Source organism: Pteronotus mesoamericanus, unplaced genomic scaffold, assembly GCF_021234165.1.
Source record: "Pteronotus mesoamericanus isolate MK-2021 breed Mesoamerican mustached bat unplaced genomic scaffold, CSHL_Meso_final contig_214, whole genome shotgun sequence".
NCBI classification, from domain to species: domain Eukaryota; kingdom Metazoa; phylum Chordata; class Mammalia; order Chiroptera; family Mormoopidae; genus Pteronotus; species Pteronotus mesoamericanus.
The window spans coordinates 5,547,803-5,567,709 of NW_026555089.1; the positions used below are offsets into that span (position 1 = coordinate 5,547,803).

The following is a 19,907-nucleotide window of genomic DNA, read 5'->3' on the forward strand; positions in this document are numbered from 1 at the left end:
CCAGACACCTGGGTGGCCGCAAACACATTCTTATGGTCAGGCAGACGCGAGAAATAAAAGCTCGGCTGTGGACCCCCGCCTACACCAAGGCCCTGGGCACAGGTGCGGCCACTCAGACACACACGCGTACCTAAGCTGAGTCCATCACACGCGCAGACACTGACAGGCCAGGCTGCGTGTGTGTGATTGCCCTGTGGGCACCAAAGTTCTCTCTGTCTCTCTCTCAGCCGCCCACACACATCAGAGCAGGCTTCATCGCAGTGAGGACATCAGCCTGTGCTGGACAGGGCTAGACTGGGGCGGGAGATGGCGTCAAGGTCTCCCGACATGAAGTCAGAGCTCAGGTCCAGAGTCTGTCCCCACAGAGCCCAGCAGGCCAGAGGCCAGGTTGGAGGATTCGCGCCCGCCTTCCTCGGCTTGTGGGCCTGCACTGGGCGGGGGTGGCACAGACGGCTGATGCCCCCTCACTGGCAAACTGAGTGACCTGAGGGCCCAGGGGTTGCCTGTGTGCATTGTGAGCGGGTCCTCTGCGAAAGCTGTGTCATTCTGAGCAACGCCCGCAGGCCAGATTAGCAGTGTGCCCAGGCGGAGAGCCCAGGTGCCCAGACGCTTAGGGAGCCCAGAGCTCAGGGGCCTCGGGTCAGCAGGGCCTGGCTTCCAGTCCAGGATCTCTTACTGACAAATTGTGTGGCCTTGGATAGTCTTCTAGCCTCTCTGAATCTCAGTTCCCAACTCTGAAAGTGGGCATAATACCTGCCTTGTAGCGGCACTGTAGGATTCCTGAGATAAACCAAGCAAGCGCTACAAGGGCGTGGCGAGGGGGAAGAGCTGAGCGAACAGCGTTGTCAGGATCGTTCTGTGCACAGTGAGGCAGATGTGCCGCTCTCCTTTCCTCTCGGGACACACACGTGGACAAATGTACAGACACACAGACACACACACAAGCACCCCAGTGCAGGTCGGTCCCTGAATGCCTCCTGCCCCTCTGCCTCTGCTTTCCCTGCCTGACTCAGCTGTGCAGTGGGAGATGAGAGAGAAAGCCCTCCACCGCCCAGAGCGCATGTTATTGAACAGCGTGTAAGTGGTTTCAATGGGAAGAGTGGCCAGACTCCCCAAGGAAATCATTGCCATTTCTACGGTTGCCGACTGGGATCACCCAGAGCCCATGGTGAGGGAGGAGCACACAGAACTCCCAGGCACACCGCCAGACCTCCGTCCACAGACACGCACGCGCACACACACCCCCTTCCCTGTCTCCAGGGCCTGCAGAATGGTGAGTGAAGAGAGGAACAGGTGCATGTCCGGGTGACCAGCCAAGGATCGAGAAGGTGGGGGTTAGGGACTGTGGGGGAAGAGCCTGAAGGAGAAGGGCTTGTGAGTGAGAAGGGATCAGGAGCTGGGCTGGGCCCAGAGGGCAGAGAGGAGAGGAGACCTGGGCAGAGAGGAGTCTGAGTGCCTTGGGACGGAGCTGCGGCGGGGGAGGAGAGCAAGGCGCCACCAGGCAGAGGAGGAGTGAGGGTGCCAGTAGGGAGGGCACCCTGGGTAGAGAAAGGGGGTGGAAGAGGAGACGAAATGGCACAGAGACCCTGGAGGGAAGTGAAGAGGGATGGGTAGAGCTGCTGGGTGTGGTCCCGCTGCCACTCCAGGCACCAACCGCACTGGGAGGTCGGTCACCTGCGAGGTTGGCTCTAGTGGTGCTGGTAGGCAGGGAGCGGTGACCAGGGTGACAGACCTGGAGCGCCTGTAGTGAGAGCAGTGGTGGGCTTGGGGGCCTTCAGGGTGGGGCTGGGGGGCGAAGGGTGTGTGGGGGCTGGTGGTGGGGTCAGGGGTGTGGGAGGCTTGGGAGTGGAGGGGAAAGCTGGGAGTTCAGCAAGGAAGACAAAGGGATCTGAGACCGGCTTGGAGAAGTGGTTTTTAAATCTCACTGTTAAATGAGTGTGTCGGGCCACACCCCCCTAAATGCCGCATAAACTCCTGCTTAACCTGCCCCTCCCACTTCTAAACCTCCCTCTAAATGCAGTAACCAGCTGGGCCACCGAGGCCTCCCACCCCCTAACTTAAACCTGCTAAATGCCCCTCTGCTGCTACCCCACTCTGGGATCTCCAAGGAAGAGGGCCAACAGCCTGAGCACATAAACCTGTTTAACCTCTGACCTTTGACCTTCCAGCTGCTTTCCTTTCATTTCCCTTTCCTTTTCTTCTGTGTCCCTGTCTTTTTCTTTGGGTCGCTCCCGCCCCCAGGGTGGGGCTGGCTCTGGATGGGAGCCTAGGGGAGGAGAAGGGAGGACAAGGGACCTGGCGTTTCTTCTCCCGCCTTGGGTGGACCTTCCCTCCTTTCTGGTGGATGTTGCTGCTTCTCTGAGTCTCCTAAGAAATGCATAATTACTTTTCTAACTCCTTTGGACTTCGCCGCCTGAGAAACCTACTGTCTTTCTAAACTTTTCCAAGGAAACTTTGATAACGAGCGCCTGGCGATTGCTAGACAGAGAATCCCCTACCGGCTTGGTCGAGTAGTAGATGAGTGGCTGCTCGACAAAGGTAATTAACCAGAATTAATTAATTAATTAATTAATTAACTTTAAAAACACTATCTTAAAGGTGCAGAGCTCTCTCTTTCCCCATCCACGCCTTCCTGTCGCCCACCCCCTAGTGAAGGGACCATTGTCCCGCCAGGAGGCTCCCTTCCTCTCTGTAGTCAAGGGTCTGTGTCTTCTAGAGTGTTGGTGTGGGGGCGTGGCTTCCCTACAAGAGTTCTCATCTCTTTCTAAGCCTGGGATGGGACTAGGAGAATCTATGAGCTACCACGTAGAGCAGGCTGGAATGCAGGGCAGGGACGTGGTCAGCTCAGAGGTTTCGCAGGGAGCCATGCGGGCTTTGGGGAGCGGGGAATGCTGCTCCTAGGATCCAAAGAGGGGTAGGAAGGCTTCATCAAGTCATCTGAGGAGAAGAGGAGGTGAGGGCCTCAGGTCCTATTGGAAAGACCTCCCCCAAGAAAGTGGCTGTGGGACCACTGTCTGCAATAGGCCCACCGTGGTCCAGAAGGCCCCTGAGAAGTAGCTGGGCTGGGGGGCAGGGAACGAGGGGCGAGGGAAAGGGGGAGCCACCCCACCAGGGTTTCTGTACTGCTGAGCTGACGAAGACAGAACAGGCTCGCTCTCATGAGAGGCTGCATGTGGTGAGGCGCTGCTGGGTGTGAGGGAGAAGGCCACTTGTCACCAAGGGAAGTTGGGGCCAAGGGCAAAGCCATCCCATTTCCTTTGGAGAGGGGGCGAGCTCTGTACCTCTAAGGCTAAACTCTAGGGGGGAAGTATAACTGTTAAACCTCCATCTAACCAGCTGATAACTGTGCTTTTAAATGTCCTCTGGGGCCTTCCCCAACTAAAACCCCCAAATGTCACTTCCAGCCCCCACACAGCCAGCGGGGACTAAACTTGCTGATAACCAGATGTGATAAATCCGGAACAGGACAAAAAGTTAAAGGGACTGTAACAGACATCGCTAAAACCTACAGCCCCCAGCCACACTGGGTTGCTCTCTCCAGCGGGGCGAACTTTAACCCTTTGAGGAGTTCATGGCAGGTGGGGCCACAGTGGCCAAGTGTGCTGACGTACGCAGCTTCCTCTTCATTTCCCACCTTCCTCTCCCAGAATTAGGAGGCCAAGGGAGCAGCTGGGCTGAGGCTGGGACAACTTGTGACCCCAGGGGGTAGGGAAAACAGGACAGGCCTGGGGGCGGCTGGCGGGGGAGGAGGCAGGACTGGTGGTCCAGATGGGGGAACAGTTCGGCCTGATCACGCCTTCTCTTTAGGCCTCTAGTTCATCTTCTACGAAGTGAAGGATTGGGCTAAACATTCTAGTATTTCCCCATGTGGAAGGAGGAACTTAACCTGTGACGTACCTTCATTAAAAGGGTCAACATTTCCTTGAGCCTCAGTTCCCTTCTGGGGAAGAAGGGACAGTGACACCCTCTCAGCCTTTCTCCCAAGGGGGGCTTTGAGGATGAGTGAAATGAGGAGCAGGAGAGTATGGGAGAGCAAGGCTGGGCATCCTCAGAGGGATTATTTGACTGCCAGCACCTGGCATATGGTATGGGCTCAATAAATATTTATTGAATGAATCCATTTTCCATTTCCAAAATATGTCCTGTGAAGCGTAAGTCCCATGAGATGCTTCACAATGAAAAGACTTGTGAAATGAGCTTGGGAGATGCTAAATCCCGACTCTTCCTCTTGGAGAGGCGCAGGGACATCGGTTTTATAAAGGCGCCGAGAAGTCCCATGAGAAAGACACCTGTTAATTGTGAAATGTTTCCTTCCCAAACTTGTTTGACTGCTATGAATCTTCTCCTCTTCGTTTTTCTCCTAACCCTTGTGCCCGGGAATAAACCCTGGACACGGTGACCCCCAAGAGCCTCTCTGGGTCTGCTGTCCCAGCTGCCACTCACTCGAGGCCAGCTTCTCTGGGCTCCAGCTCCCTCATTTGTGAGATGGAGATGCAGCTGCAGGGCTGAGTGAGGTGCTGGGCGGTGAGAGGGCCCTGGGGGAGGAGGAGAGGCCGAGCAGACTCACACCAGAGGCCAGACAGAAGGGTGGGCGTCCCAGGGAACACGTGATTCCAAAGAGAGTATGGGTTTCACAAGTTGGACTGTCCTCAGCCCAGGTTTTAGGGGCAGGGCTTCCAGGCATCTAACTCTAAACCAGATCTTTAACGAGGCACTAACCAGAGGCTAACAAGGGCTAAGCCAGGTCTTAAACCCCCCAGAGCCAGCAGCTGAAGGTCCGGAGGAGCAGGGGGCAATGCAGTAGTTCCTCTGCGCCCCTCCCTCCCCAAAATAAGCAGTACCAAAACCAAAGTTAAATCTAAACTTAAACATAATAAATATATTTTCTAAAAACCAAACCAAAGCAACAGACTCAGAGGGTTAAACCGACCCCCAGATCCATTAAAACCAAACAGAACAGCCAAAACCCACCCAGGTGGGAATTCGGAGGTGTAACTGCTGAGTGAGGAGTGAGATTGGAGCTGGAGCGCTTTTGTTTTTGGCTGTCAGTGAGCGAAGAAAGGTCCCTTTAACGTTTTCCATCTCTGTGCTTTGCACATCCTGGCGGGGAGGAAGGCCTCTGCTCTCCAAGGCCTGATGCCCTGGCAAGGCGGGGCCTGGAGGGAAGGAGGAAAGGGGGGAGCCTGGCCAGAGGTCAGATGGCCTTGTGGTGGTCGGGAGGGCAGAGTGAGGTCCTCGTGGCTTCTCCCACCCTCACGCCGTCCTCCTCCCATGCACTGTCCTGTCCACCCCCTGGTCTCGCCTCCCTCTCTGCCTGACACGCATTGACACTCGGCCTGGCGGTCGCCTTCTCTGTCTCTGCCTCTGTGTGTGCTGTATCTGCTGCTTCTAAGCGCTCCATGGCTTGGAGCTGGGTATGGGATGCTTGGGGAAGCAGAGGGTGAAGATGGGGATCAAACTGAGGGAAGGGAAAGGAGGGGGGTGCGATGCTCCTGGAGGAGGAGAGGAGAGGGGGATGGGAAGGTCAGAGGCATGAGCATGGTGGGGGCAGTGGGGAGCTGGCTCCCTTCCCAGCCCATGTGTGGCCTGTGGGCCTTCCCCCCGGGGTCTCCACTTGGCTGGGCCAGGGGCTGTGGCTGACAAGGACTTTCCCTTTGGTGTCTGCCCCTTCCTCATTTCTCCCTCCCCCCTCCAACCCCACTCACCGATTTCCGCCTTGACGCCTCTTCCCTCCTCTGGCTCTTCTCCATTCTCCCCATCCTTTTCTCCCCCTACTGCCTGTCCCTCCTCTGTCTGTCACCCTTGCCCATTCCCGTCCCTGCCAGGCCGCCAGCTGACCATCTTCAACAGCCAGGCTGCCATCAAGATCGGGGGCCGGGATCAGGGCCGCCCCTTCCAGGGCCAGGTGTCCGGCCTCTACTACAATGGGCTCAAGGTGCTGGCGCTGGCCGCCGAGAGCGACCCCAACGTGCGGACTGAGGGCCACCTGCGCCTGGTGGGGGAGGGGCCGTCCGTGCTGCTCAGCGCGGAGACCACGGCCACCACCCTGCTGGCGGACATGGCCACCACCATCATGGAGACCACCACCACCATGGCCACCACTACCACACGCCGGGGCCGCTCGCCTACGCTGAGGGACAGCACCACCCAGGTGAGGGCCCCTCCAGCTGGCGGACAAATGGTGGGGCTCTGGGTGGGGGACTGATGTCTGCGTAGCGCTGCGGCATCCAGGGGAGGGTCCCAGGGGCCTGGTGGGGTCCTGGAGGCTGCTGTCCCCGTCATGCTGATGGTTCAGGTGAGGGGGGCAAAGTCTCCTTTCAAGAAGTGTCCTTTGCTCTGGTGACCCCAGATACGGAGGTAGCCACAATTTTTAGGGGACCATTTCCAGAGTTGAGGGACCGTTTGGTTCCTCCCTAAGAGGGAGGAAGTCTGGACTCGGTGGAATGACCGCTCCCCCCATCGCGTAACAAAAGCCATGCCCAGTGCTGCTTGGGCAGCAAGTGGGAGACAGATGGAACCTGGACGGCATTACTCGGGGCAGGGCTAGAGGTCCCTCCGGGGGTGGCGGCCCCTCTCTGGGGATGGATGGAGGCTCGGAGCTGCCTCTTAGACCTGATGGTTGGAGTCGCTGCAGTGGAACGCAAGTCCAGTCCCTTGTTGTCACAAGTTCTGTGACCTTGAGCAGGCACCGCGGCGTAGCAGGCCTCAGTGTCCTCAGTGGGCGTCCGTGCAGACAGCCCCTGTGCTTTATCCTCCCCGCCCTGCCCCCACCTGCTCCGGTGCTGTCCCTGGGGCAGGGCAAGCCGAGGTGATTTGAGTTTATCTTTCCTTGTACCCAGAGGAGCACTAGAAGGGCCTGCCCTTGCCTGGAGAATGAAATCCTCCTGGGGCAGGACAGGCCTGGCTTTCCTGGTGGCCAGAGCCATTGAGCATATGTGATTTACTGAGGCAGCCCAGGGGCCCGGCTAATTTTCTAGTTGTTGCCCCCGAAGATCATTGGTTCAGGGAGTGCTCATACCTGGCACATGGAACCTTGGTTAGTCACCCTACTCTCCTGCCCAAGCTACTTCTGTCCCCCATTGCTATGGCTATTGGGCCTCTGCGCCTAGAGGGACCTCTGTTCTCCCAAGGTGAGAGAGGGCTCTGGGGGCCATGTGGGGATGCGTCCTGCCTTCAGCACGAGCCCGCTTTTAGCCTCTGCAAGGGAGGGTTGGGCTCGATGAGCGGCAAGTCCCCTCACCTCGGCCAGTCCATGCCATCAAGATCGGGCAAGCTCCAGGCGAGAGAGACACACGCCCGAACCTCCCTCCCCTCTGCCTTCACTGCCTAGTACACTGAGGGGATTCGATTGCCAGGCCTTGCCCCAAGGAGCGGGGAGCCCTGCGAGAAAGGCCTGGCTCTACCCCAGGCTGGGCACCCAGCCTGCCCATTGCCCTCCAGACAGAGGCTAGAAGAGCCATCCAGGTTCAGTGGAAGGGTGATGGGCAGAGCACCTGGGCAGAAGAGAGCGGTTGGACCCCTAGGGGTCATGGCTGTGCTGGAAAGCCCCCACAGGGGAGGCTGGTGAGGAGGGGCAAGGATACAGAGTGAAAGCTTGTCCTCCAGGCCCCGCCTAGTCCTTGGGTGAGGGCAGCAACATCTGAGGATCGGGGGTTGGGGAAGAGACTCGATGTAACCCTTTCATCCCTTCCCCACCCCAGACTTCTCCAGCCGGGTGTCAGTCTCTCAGGCTCCCTTCCTGCCTGGACTCTGGGTTTTCCTCCTTAGGTCTCTCCCCTGTTGTACCCCTGAGGATCCCTCCCCCCTTACACTCACTCATCTCCGGGATTCTCTCTCTTTGCCATCAGGAGAGAAAGTGCTGACAAAGTCGACTCCTGTTGTCATGACAACCACAGCCCTAATTATTGTGTGCAGCCTGGTTCCCGGCTCGGAGAAAGGGATTGGGAGAGATGAGGATGATGGGGTTGTGAGGCTGGAGCCAAGAAACCCCCAGGTCTGGCTCCCCCTCCCTGCCCATGGTGGCTTCCAGAGGCCCATGTGCCTTGTCTCCTTGATGTCCCTGGGTCCCCTTGCTCTAGCCCTAAGGCCCCAGCTCTAGTGACCAGGCTCCCCAGATGTCTGGACAGGCTGCTGTCTCATTGATCCCCAGGAGCCACGGGGAGCCACTGCTGGGAGGGAGCTATTTAGCCTCCCTTTGCAATGAAGAAAATGAAGGGCCTCGGTTACCCACCAAGTGATGAGAGAGCTGGGCATGGACCAGGGTGTGTGTCTAAGCCCAGGGCCCTGTCCCCTGAGCCATCCCACATCTCTAGAGGTGGCTATGGGGGACTGCTGACCCACCCTGGAACCCTCTTCTTTCCCCACCCCTCCTCTTACCCCTCAGAACACAGATGACCTCCTGGTGGCGTCGGCCGAGTGTCCGAGTGATGACGAGGACCTGGAGGAGTGTGAGCCCAGTACTGGTGAGTACCTTTCCCCCCTCCCCTGCCCCGGGGCCCACTGCGACGTTGATGGGAGGGGGGCGACTGTCCCTCCCACCTGGCCCAAGCCCAAGGGGCCTAGTGCCAATCCTTAGCTTCCCCTCATAGCTCCTCTCCCTTCCCGCCGTGCCCTGCCCCCAGTCCCTCAAGAGCCCTCTGGAGAGGCAGTTTCTGGCCTTTGGTGCCCCAGCCCTCAGAAGTAGTGAGGTCCTTAGCTTAGGGTCCTGGGGTTGAGAGCCAAGGGATGCTGGGAGGGAAAGAGGGAGACTTTCCCCTAGAAAGTTGAGTAACTGCAACTCCCATGAGTCCTGGGGGAGAGGGGATGGGGAATGCAGGTTTAGGAACTACAACTGTCGTCAGTTCTTGGGTCCAGAACTGCAACTCCCATCAGTCCCCAAGCCTGGTGTTCTCCTGGTCACTGGTAGAGGAGGTCTCTGCTGGATCCCGAAGCGTCTTCATCCCCAGTCTCAGGGAGGTGGCCGGACATTCTGCCAGCACTGCCCAGCCAGGGTAGTTACTGAACAGCAGCTCTGTGCCCAGCAGTGAGCTTGGCCAGACATGTGGTCCCCTGGGGAGATTGGGACCTGAGGTCTGGCTCAGGTTTCCAGTGGGAGAGCTACTGTAGGGGAGACCAGGGCTGGGAGGAAAGGCTTCCTGGGGGTGACACTCCAGCCTCTGCGTGCCCCTTCCAGCTGGAGTCAAGGGTGCAGCCCCAGAGAGAGATTGGCACAGCAGGGGTGGGCCTTGAGGGCTGACCAAGAACCGTGGGGCGTGGAGTGGCGCAGTGGGTGCGAGGGCTGCTCATCTGAGCAGGTGGGGAGGGTGGCTGAGAGGCGCTGAGGTCCTCGTGCTTGAGGCTGGCAGTGGGAAAGGGGGAAGGACCGGATTTCCTCTCTGAGGAGCATGGGCCTTGGCAGCAGCCCAGATGAGCCCATGGGAGCACACATTCCCTGCTTGGGTTTCCAGAGACTTCTGATTGCCTTGGAGTGAGTGGCACTCCCACTGGGCTGTTGGTACTGGAAGGCTAGATGTTGGGGCAGGTACATGCAGGGTAAGGGAGGTGAGGTGGGCAGCTGAGGTGGGCAGGTGACCTGGGTACATCCTGTGAATCTGGCTGGTGGGGGGTGGGCTTGGGGGGGGCGTCTACCAGGCCAAGGGGAGATGCTGAAGCTGAGGGTGGGCTACAACCATGGAAGGGGTGTGGGTAGAGCCTCAAGGCAGAGGCTCAGCTTCCAGAGGGTGCAGGCCTCCAGACCCAGAGGCTGAAGTCCGACTATCCCGTGCCCCTCCCCCCAGTAGAGCAACGCTGAGGGGCTCTTTCCAGTGGCTCTGGGCCCTGGGGCCCCTCAGGGAGGCTCAGGTTGCTGGGCTGGAAAGACCTCCCCACCCACAGCCCGGGGCCCGTGCCTCCTGGGACAGAAGCCCCCTACTGTGGGGAGGCCCCCCACATTGGGGGCTGTTCCCCATGCCTCACTGGGTGGTCTTGGCTTGGAATGCACCCTCACACCGCCCCATCGCTTTGGGCACCTGGCAGCTTCAACACAGCACCGCCCTCCACTGTGCGCTGTCCCCTCTGACTCATCACTGACCGAGACTCCCCGTGAGTGCGCAGGGCCCTTAGCCCAGCTCTGCCAGGGTGGCTGCAATGGGTGATGAGTGACCCCATGAGAGCCCTGGGATGGGGCTCTGGGGACCAAGGGCTGTGTGGGTCATGGGAAAAGGGTGCTTGGCCCCACCACACGCGTGTGCCGATGCTCACCCACTCTGGGATGGGAACTGCCGGGGTGTCGGGAGGTGTCTGCTCTCCCTGGACCCCTCAGAGAGGAGTGTCGGGCCAGGTGGCCACCACGCAGAGACAGGCGCACTGGACCACGCCAGAGCCACACACAGTCCACCGAGGTTCTAGCTTCCCAGCCCCAAGTCTCGTTAGGGGCCTGGGGGTGACGCTGAGTGTGTACGCAGACGGGCTGTGCTGGGACAAGGAAACGAGGAAGGGCCGAAATAGATCGCACAGGCAGCCGAGCAGCTCTTGCTGGGAAAAGGGCAGAGTACTTGGGGCGGGGGCGGGTCGTGGAAGAGGAGTAGGGATAGGTTGGTGGGCTAGCCTGGCACCCGGCTTTAAAAATAGGAGGGGAGAGAAGGCACAATGCACACGTGAGGCCCCCAGAGGAAACCAATGGAAGCCACAGTCTGTCCCCCAGACAAGTCACACGTTTGCACTTTCACATTCTTGCCACTTGAAATCTTCAAGTTGGATCCTTATCCCGATGGAAGGCCAGGCAAAGACCAAGACGACTCCAGCACCTCTTGGGCTGATCTAGGCCATGCCGCCCCCCACTGGAGCCCTTCCTGTGCCCCCAGGTCAGCGGGGCTTTTCTCTAGCAGAGGACCCAGCCTCCTTGGGCTCCAAGGTCAGTATTAGAGGTGGAGGCAGCCTGGCTAGACACAGCCGCTGCTCTGGGGCGGAGCCCAGGCTGTTTGCATCCCTCCCACCCCTCGGATCCGCTCTCTGGGGCTGGGTGTAAAGCCTAGCATCTTCCCTGCTCATGGCTCCACCCTTTCTCCTGACCTGGGCCCCTTCACCGGCCCCACGCCCCACGCCCCACGCCCCCTCCCCCAGCTTGGTGAGACCATCCAACATGGTTATCTGACCTGAGGTTGGCAACCCAGTCAAACGGTACTGTTTGATGGACACAGCATTTAAGTTCTTTTGAGTGGGAGTGCCCTTAGGGCGCCATAAAGGGCCCACCACTGCTCGCTGTCTCAGCCGGCCTGACCCACACATCGTGTTATGGGCCTGGCCCCTGTAGGGATCTGAGTTTGCACCTGCTGACACAGGAAGTGCACATGGGCTCAGACCCACAGAGGCACACATCTGTATGCATACGTCTGACGAGAGGCATGCATGGACATACCAACAAGCCCACATGTGTCCACTTCCACAGGTTCATATATATTCAAACCTAGAAGAGCACATGCCATTAGTACCCAGACCCTTGGAGACCCATACGTGCTTAGAACTTAAGAAACACATGCTCAGAACCCCAGAAGTTTGTCCACAGAACAGATGTTGAGACCCACAGCAGCACAAATCCATGTACACATTCAGTCTCACAGAGGTACACATGTACTCAGAGCCACAGACTTGCATGTGTGTGCTTAGAGCTCCAAATGGTGTGGACTCAGGTGCCCACTTGCTCAGACCCACTTTCATACATGTGCTCAGCCATACAGGTGCACATGCAGCATGTCTCAAATGCACTAAGGCACTTGGCATGCTCAGAGCTGCACATACATGTGCAAACCCACTACGGCATGCTCATGCACACATCTGTTGAGATGCACCAGGTGTTCAGAGTAACACACACGCTCAGACTTATAGGAGCACTCATTTCAGACATGCACATGTATATTCAGGCCTGAGCATGTACACACATGTGCTCAAAGTCATTGAGACATGCATACGTATGTCCTCAGACTCCCAGAATTCTACATCCATGGTTGGCTTATGGGTGCACATGTGCTCAGACCTTAGGATCCTACACACAGATTTAGTTGCTCACAGGTGTTTTAGAGTTACAGATGCATGTACGCATGCTCAGAATAGCATCATACACAGCGTGCTCAGACCCACCAAGGCACACGTGCACATGCGCACAAGCATGTGGGAATTCAGGGGCATGCAGGTCTTTGCTCAGGGTCACAGAAGTGTGTGTCATAGCTCCACTCAAGCATACACTTGCACTGAGACCTATGGTCACCTGCACATGTATGTTCACAGTCACCAAGGCACATACACATACTCCAAGGGATGTCCCCAGGTACTGGCGTGTGCTCATTTGCCCAGAGGTGTGGCTGTGTGCCCAGACCCAGGATCTTCGCACATGCACACTTTTGTTCAGACTTACAGACCTGCGCCCCTCCCCCACTGGCTCATGAGAGAAGAACCTTAGCTCAGACCTGCAGAGGCTCATTCTTACATGTATACCCATATGCTCAGAGCTATGTACATGTGCTCAGACACACTCCCGTCCCTCAAGGCATGCATACTAAGTCCCACAGTGGTGTGCGAATACATGCACACGCCTATGTGGCCCCACGCAGCACCTATTGCACTTAAGCATTTGCTCAGAGGTGCAGCTGCATATGGAAGGGCATACACCTTCACAGACTTACCAGGTCATACACAGCAAAATGCATGACTGTCCACACACAGGTGAGCATATATAGCTGTTCAGACCCACAAGAGCATATCCACACATACCTGCCTGTATTCACATAAGCCCACATGGGGTTAGACCCACAGAAGGAGCCTCATGCACTGCCCCTATGTGTGCATCCCTTCTGAGGCACCCCCCCCACACATGTGAGATGCTCAGAGGTACACACAGGCTGAATTCTGTATACACACACACGGACACATTTGCTCAGACTCACATTTAGCTCAGATTCACAGAGGCACAGATGTGTTGAGGTTCCAGAGTGTCTCAGGGTAACACTAGTTCTGTAACAGATCAACCTCCCAACACCTGTGGTTTACACCATGCAGATTTCTTTCCCCTGCACATAAAGTTATAAATAAGTCCCTGAATGGTGGGCATCTCTTCCCAAGTGCTGATTCAGGGCCTAGTCTCCATCTGGAAACTGCACCATCTTTACACCGTGGGTTCCTCAGTTGCGCTGGGAGGGGATGAACAGGGAGGGTCACAAAAGGGACGGTTTTATGGGCCAGGTCTGGGTGGGAGGTGTGTGTTGCTCTCGACAGTTCTGCCCTTCAGAGCCCAGTTGTGTGGCCACCACCGACCTGCCAGGAAGGCCAGGAGGAATGGCCGTGCCGTGCCTAAGGAGGAAGCAGAAACAGACACGGTGACCAGCTAGTGATTTATTTGCTGCAGTCTGGTTTTCAGATCACCAGCGACCCGTTGATTCTTCCCACCACAGAGCATTCCCACGCCTCCCCAGGGGAGATACTTACAAAGCCCCACCTAGTTAGAGCTGTGATCTCGAAGGTGAGGATGTCTGGAAGATGGCCACCTGCTCCATCCGATGCAGACCTGGCTCCTGGACACCCATATGGTCTGGAGACCCATACACTAAAAGGACAATTGTCACTGCCCGCACAGACCCACATACACCCAGCATGCAGTGGTGGGCCACAAGTGGCCCCACAGTAAGCTGCTTGTTCAAAAAAGGAAGGATGGAAGTTCCTAGTGTGGAGGAAATCAGCCAGCATGGAGGCCACAGAGCCCTGCCCGGGGGAGTTTTGTCCTTACACCTGCCTCTGCCGTCTTGGAGGAGCCTCCTCTCCTTTGGGGGCCCTGGTGCTGCCCTCTGGAAGGTGCTTTCTGGTCTTCATTCTCCATGGCCACCTCTGAAGTGGGTGTTGAAAAAAAAGTCCTCTTTGGGGGTCCTGTAGCGTTGGTAGCCCACTTCTTGCTCATACATATTTAGGGGCCCAAAGGTTGTTTAAAGGCTCAAACAGTCCAAGTAACCACACTCAGGGTTCTTTCCTAGATGAAATTCCCCAGCCAGCTGATTTCCTTGTTTCTCTGCCCCCATACCTGTCTCTTAATTCAGTGGCGACTATCGTGAGGGCGTGGGAAACAGTCAGTGGGGAGGAGGCCACACCCTTGATCTGACTCCGTGGCAAGGCTGAGCCCCTCGTTCATGTGGGAGTTTCACAGGGCCGCTGCCCCTCAAAGCCATTTTTGATCTGTCTTACAACGTGGGGTTTGGAAGCAGTGGCTCTTCTGACACTTGCAGGCCCCCCATTTGCGGGCTCCTTCTAATCCCTTCCTCTCTGTTTGCATCCCCACCAGTTCTTGCCCAGCTTTGTCTCTTTCTTGTAACACGTTATGGAAAGCAGAAAGTAAAAGCCAACATTGCCTTCCTGACTTCCCTGTCACTTTCCCTGAGTGCCTCAGCCTCCACATGGCCTGCCTTCAGGGTCATCACAAGTGACGGGCGGTACCACATGTCCTGCTGCTGCATTAAGTGGTGCTTCATCTGTTCAGGGCCAGATCCGTTTCCTTGGGTTGTTACCTGAGTGCCACAGGTTTGGGTGACACTCGTTTCTGGGGCAGTGTCTATTAGTAAATTTGTTGCTGTAACAGATAGCCCTCAAATCTCAGTGGGCATTTCTTACTCAGGTGAAGCCTGACCTAAGTGCTCCTGATCAGCAGGTGCTCTGCTGCAGGGTGCTTTGAGAACCCCTACTCCTTCCATTTGGCAGTGCCTCCATTTTCAACAAGTGGTTTCCAGGTACACTGAGAGGAGAAAGAGCAGGGAGGATCAAACACTGAAGGCTGTCATGGGCCAGTACTGCCCACTGCTCAGTCATGACCACACCTAATTGCAAGGGAATCTGGGAAATGTAGTCTCATGACCCAGGAGATGGAGAAAATGAGTGCGGGGAAAGGTGTTTCCAGAAGTACATGGCATGTGCACAGACCCTCAGTGGCATGCTCACGTGTCCACAGCTGCACGTGCGAGTTCTGAGCCAGGGGTTCACTTACACATCTGCTCAGACTTGGTGGCATGCACTCACATGCTCAGATCCATCAGTCAGCAGCAGGCCCCCCGAGGGGTGTGTTCCTACCTAGGAACACACAAGGACCTCTGTCTCTGACCTTGAATCCACCTTGGTAGTTGCCCTTGCTGCGTTGGTGTTTCTGGGTGGGGAGGGGCACTATCCTTCTGGTCACAGCACACAGTTACACAGGTTGTTCTCTGCTGGAAAAGGTAAGGGCTGAAATCTAGTCAGTGTCCTGCTTGCCAAGCCCTGTGTCCTGGTCCCTGAAGGGATGAGGCTGTGTTCCTCAGGAAGACAATACCTTTTTTCAGTTGTGCACAGAGAGGCTGTTTGCCAACTTGTGCATCTGCAAGGCTGCGGCCAGGCCAAGAGGCTGCCTTTTTTCTCATTTGCATGTGGTGTCCTGTTGGCTAGTGGCCTTGCTCTCGCAACCTGGGCAGGGCTTCTGGTGGTTAAGGACTAAGCCAGCTGATTGCTTAGTTCCTGACACTGAACCTCAGTTCTAGACAGCCCTTCGGGCACTAGGCACATCTTGTTTGGGTGGGAATGGGAGTACAAGCTGCTGGGCCAGCAAGAGGCAGGGGAGCTGGGGAGGAGGGCTACTCAGGAATGGCTGGTGGTCTCCTTGGCCAGAATGGAACTCTAGTAAGTGAGCCTGATGTGCATTGAAATTCCATTTTGGAAGAGAAGGTGGGTGGCATCTGTGATATGTGCACCTGTATTTCCAAATGTCACAGCTGCCTGAAGTAGGGGGAGGCAGGCTGTCTGGAGTCCTTGTCAGACTTCCAGGGGCACCCCATTCCAATGTGCACCTCTGGTGTGGAGCTGGACCCAGGGTCCCAGCACTAGCAACTTTGTGGATCTGCACCCCCAAATACCCAGTGGGAGGTGCAGCCCAGGGAACCCCCAGTTGGACTTTTGCAGTGAGGATCCTCCCCTCCTGCAGGTTCTGCTGGATCCTCACTAGGGTAGCTTGCCTGACGCTTCCTGGGCCCTAGGAAGACCCAGTACCCCACACTGTGTGTGACTTGACTGCCACAGAGCCCAGGGCAGCTTGAGTGAACATCGGGGAAGGCAGGCAGCATGGGGTCTCAATAGCAGGGGTGTGAAATGCAGGGAAGAAGCAGTGTGGGAGCTGGAGTCCGGCTGCAGTGGGGCAGGCAGGCGTGTGATGCTTCCTGCAGAGACGGTGGAGGGCTTGTGGTGTGATCTCAAAGACCACCCCCTGCAGAGACCAGGGAGAAGCACTCAGGTGGGGGCAGGGCTTGGACCGTTCTGGAGGGAGAGCTAGAGAGAAAACTTCCATCCCCCACCAGCCTCCCAGAACTGGGCTCCAGCTCCTTTCTACCCATCACTAGTTGGTTGCACTACTTTGGTTTGAGAAGGGGACCCACTGGGCTGATGGGAGTTGTAGTTGTTGACTCAGGGGCTGATGGGAATTGTGGTCCACACCCCTCCAAAAGCTAATGGGAGTTGCTGTTTTCACCCTTTGTGGCTTATGGGAATTGCAGTTTCTGCCCAGGGGTCCCATTCAGCAGACCCAGGGAGGGAGGAGACCTAATCCCCCAAAAACCCATCCCACTAGTTCCCTTGGGCCCTATATTATCAAGTGCTTCCTTCCCAGATGGCTGTGTATGTATTTTTTTTTCTTTTTTTGCTTTCTTCTTCTTTCCGTTGTTTTATTATTGTTTTAACAATAATAAGAGGGCCAGAGGCAGTCAAGCCCTGGCCAGGTCCTGGCGGCCCATGGGGGTTCTGGGGAGGGGGCGGGGGGAAGTCAGTGGGGGTCAGAGGTGGAGGGTGAAGAAGGAAAGTGTTGGGGAGTTAGGGATAACTCAGGAATCATGTGTCCTTGCCCACTTCCCTCACTCACTTCCTGTCTCTCCCCACCTCCGTGCCTCCACATGGCTTCTCACCACCCTTCCTGTGGTCCTATGGGACAAGACTCTACTTCAGTGTGTGTCTCCTCCTTGCGTACTCTTCCTCATAAACCTTGTCACCTCCCACCTCAGTTCCTCTTCTCCTCATGGCCAACCTGCAGTTAGCCTTCACAGCTCCCTTCCATGACCATCCCCTCCTGAGCCGTCTCACCCATGTAGCAGTTCCTGCACAGCTACCTGTCATGCACCTCTTCCCGCCGCCCCTCCCTCCGCTGCACGCTGACACCAAGTGGTGGTAACAGGTCCTCAACACCAGCTTGCACTGCAGATTTCAGCTTTGTTTAGTTTCACGAGGGGGAGAGGGCACAAGTGAGGGAGGAGAGAGAGTATTCAGGAGGAAGCAAGATGTCCAGGGAGAGACAAGTGAGGGAGGGAGATACCAAATAGACAGAAAACGTGGTACAGAAAAGTTGTTTTTTCTTATTTTTTCCGGGAGAACCCGCTTACACAGCTCTGTTTGTAATTTTTTTCTTCATGCTAAAATCACACGGCCTATTTGTTGATGTAAGTTGCCTGAATTCCGTGGTATGCTATCTTCTTTTTTAAAAACAAAAGAAAAAACAAAAGCAAAAAAAGAAATATCTAGAAAAAAACCCTAAAAGATATTGTTGTTAGGTTTGTTTAAATGCTGCTCTTGTTATCTGTTTTTAAAGCCTTAAACCAGTAGAGTTTTTTTTTTTCTATTTCTTTTCGATTTCCTTTCCTTTCTGTTCCTTTTGGTTTCTTAAGACAATCAAAAGACCAAAACCCCCGAGAGCCACAGAGCCCGTGCGTGGGGTGCCCAGGGCATCCAGCCGCTGCCCGCTTAAAGCGCAGTGCTGCTTAAAGCGCAGTGCTCCGGCCGGCTGGCGGGCGGGCCCAGCCCGCTCTAGTCTCCGCCAAAGCCAATTGGAACCGATTTGGGTGTGTGAGGCTGTTGTTTCTCTCTCTGTGGCGGCCACTTGCACCCCGGCCCTCGCTGACGCCCTCTCTTTTCTCTTCTCTCTCTTGTTCTAGGAGGAGAGTTAATATTGCCCATTATCACGGAGGACTCCTTAGACCCCCCTCCCGTGGCCACCCGATCCCCCTTCGTGCCCCCACCCCCCACCTTCTACCCCTTCCTCACGGGCGTGGGCGCCACTCAAGACACCCTGCCCCCGCCCTCGGCCCGCCGCCCACCCTCCGCCGGGGGCCCATGCCAGGCCGAGCAGGACGACAGCGACTGCGAGGAGCCCATCGAGGCCTCGGGCTTTGCCTCCGGGGAGGTCTTTGACTCCAGCCTCCCCCCCACGGACGACGAGGACTTTTACACCACCTTCCCCCTGGTCACGGACCGCACCACCCTCCTCTCACCCCGCAAACCCGCTCCCCGGCCCAACCTCAGGACAGATGGGGCCACCGGCGCCCCTGGGGTGCTGCTAGCCCCTTCTGCCCCGGCCCCCAACCTGCCAGCGGGCAAAATGAACCACCGAGACCCGCTGCAGCCCCTGCTGGAGAACCCACCCCTGGGGCCCGGGGCCCCCACATCCTTCGAGCCACGGAGGCCCCCTCCCCTGCGCCCCGGTGTGACCGCCGCCCCTGGCTTCCCCCATCTGCCCACAGCCAACCCCACGGGGCCTGGGGAACGGGGACCGCCGGGCGCAGTGGAGGTGATCCGGGAGTCCAGCAGCACCACGGGCATGGTGGTAGGCATCGTGGCGGCCGCGGCACTCTGCATCCTCATCCTCCTCTACGCCATGTACAAATACCGCAACCGCGACGAGGGCTCCTACCAGGTGGACCAGAGCCGGAACTACATCAGTAACTCGGCCCAGAGCAATGGGGCGGTGGTGAAAGAGAAGGCCCCCGCGGCCCCCAAGACGCCCAGCAAGGCCAAGAAGAACAAAGACAAGGAGTATTACGTCTGAGCCCCCGGCACCTCGTCCCACTGCCAGCTGCCCCTCCCGGGAGGGCCCAGGAGGAGGGTGCGGTCCTCTCCCTACCGGGGCTCTGGGGCCCCACTCCCTGGCTGCCTCAGACTTCTCTCACGAAGAGGAAACGCAAAAAAAAAAAGAAAAAAAAGAAAAGGAAAACCCCGTGCTCATCCCTTTCCTCCTGCCGTTTGGGGTGGCGGCACGTCAGTCCTGGGGCTGGCTGGCCCTCTCCGCTCTGCGCTCCCGGGCAGGGCACGTGCTCACAGCCCTGGGTTGATTTATTTTTTTAAGGGGGGTAGTTTTATTTTGGTGGGGTTGGGCGGGAAGGAAGGCTGGGGGTTTTGTAAAGTGTCCACTACTTGTCCTGTTCATTTTCCTCAACTTTTCTTTTTCCTCTATCTGTCCCTCCTGCCTTCCTTCTCTTCCAAGCCCTTCAGTCCCCACCCCAGGCTTGCAGTCTCTCTGCCCCATCCTCCTCCCCATTTCTTTTTTTGTGTGTCTGGTTTCTCCCTTCCTTTCCTCCCTTTGGGTTTCCAGAGTCCGCGGGAGAAGGGGGGAGGGTGGGCGAGTGCCCAGAGAGGGAGGGGGCGGGGCAGCAGGTGACCCTACGAGCGCCCCGACTCCACCCATGCGGTGGGGGAGGTGCCTTCCTGGTGCGGCCCAGGGAAGGGGCTTGGGCCGGGGGAGGCCTGTTCTGTTGTGTGCCGCCGGGCGACGTGCATTGCTGGGGGAACTGCTGGAGGAGCAGGGGTGGGGGGCGGGTGGGAGGGGAAAGGCAAATGCAGATATATATTAAAGACAAATAATCTAGATACCGCGAGCAGCAGCCTGGGCGGCCCGGGAGGCGCCAGCAGCAGGGGGGGAGAGTGAGGCGTTGCCCTCAGACTGCTGGGGTCGCTTCTCTGCCCAGGGCTCCCTGCTCCCCCAATTTTTTCTCTTTGTTAACAACTGTGTCTGAGTCTTGGAAAACACCCCAACCCCGGAAATGTGTGGGAAAAGAAAACAAAAACTTTCCAAACCCAACGGTCCTGTGCAGTTTGTTCTGGGTGGGAGTTGTTGGGAC

The 19,907-nt window shown here is 57.1% G+C and overlaps 1 protein-coding gene across 14 annotated transcripts in view; it reads left to right on the forward strand.

Annotated features, from left to right (window-relative positions):
* The window catches only part of NRXN2 (neurexin 2), a 94,226-nt gene extending 74,839 nt beyond the window's left edge, over nucleotides 1-19,387 (forward strand). For 8 of the 14 annotated variants that reach the window (XM_054570931.1, XM_054570932.1, XM_054570935.1 and 5 more), the window contains 4 exons: nucleotides 2,449-2,538; nucleotides 5,826-6,151; nucleotides 8,384-8,462; nucleotides 17,949-19,387. In XM_054570931.1, the coding sequence (XP_054426906.1) occupies nucleotides 2,449-2,538; nucleotides 5,826-6,151; nucleotides 8,384-8,462; nucleotides 17,949-18,838 (1,385 nt within the window). In that variant the 3' untranslated portion in view covers nucleotides 18,839-19,387. The remainder of the gene's footprint in view (nucleotides 1-2,448; nucleotides 2,539-5,825; nucleotides 6,152-8,383; nucleotides 8,463-17,948) is intronic. The other 6 variants (XM_054570937.1, XM_054570938.1, XM_054570944.1 and 3 more) reach the window with 1 other exon arrangement.
* Nucleotides 19,388-19,907: the final 520 nt, after the last annotated feature.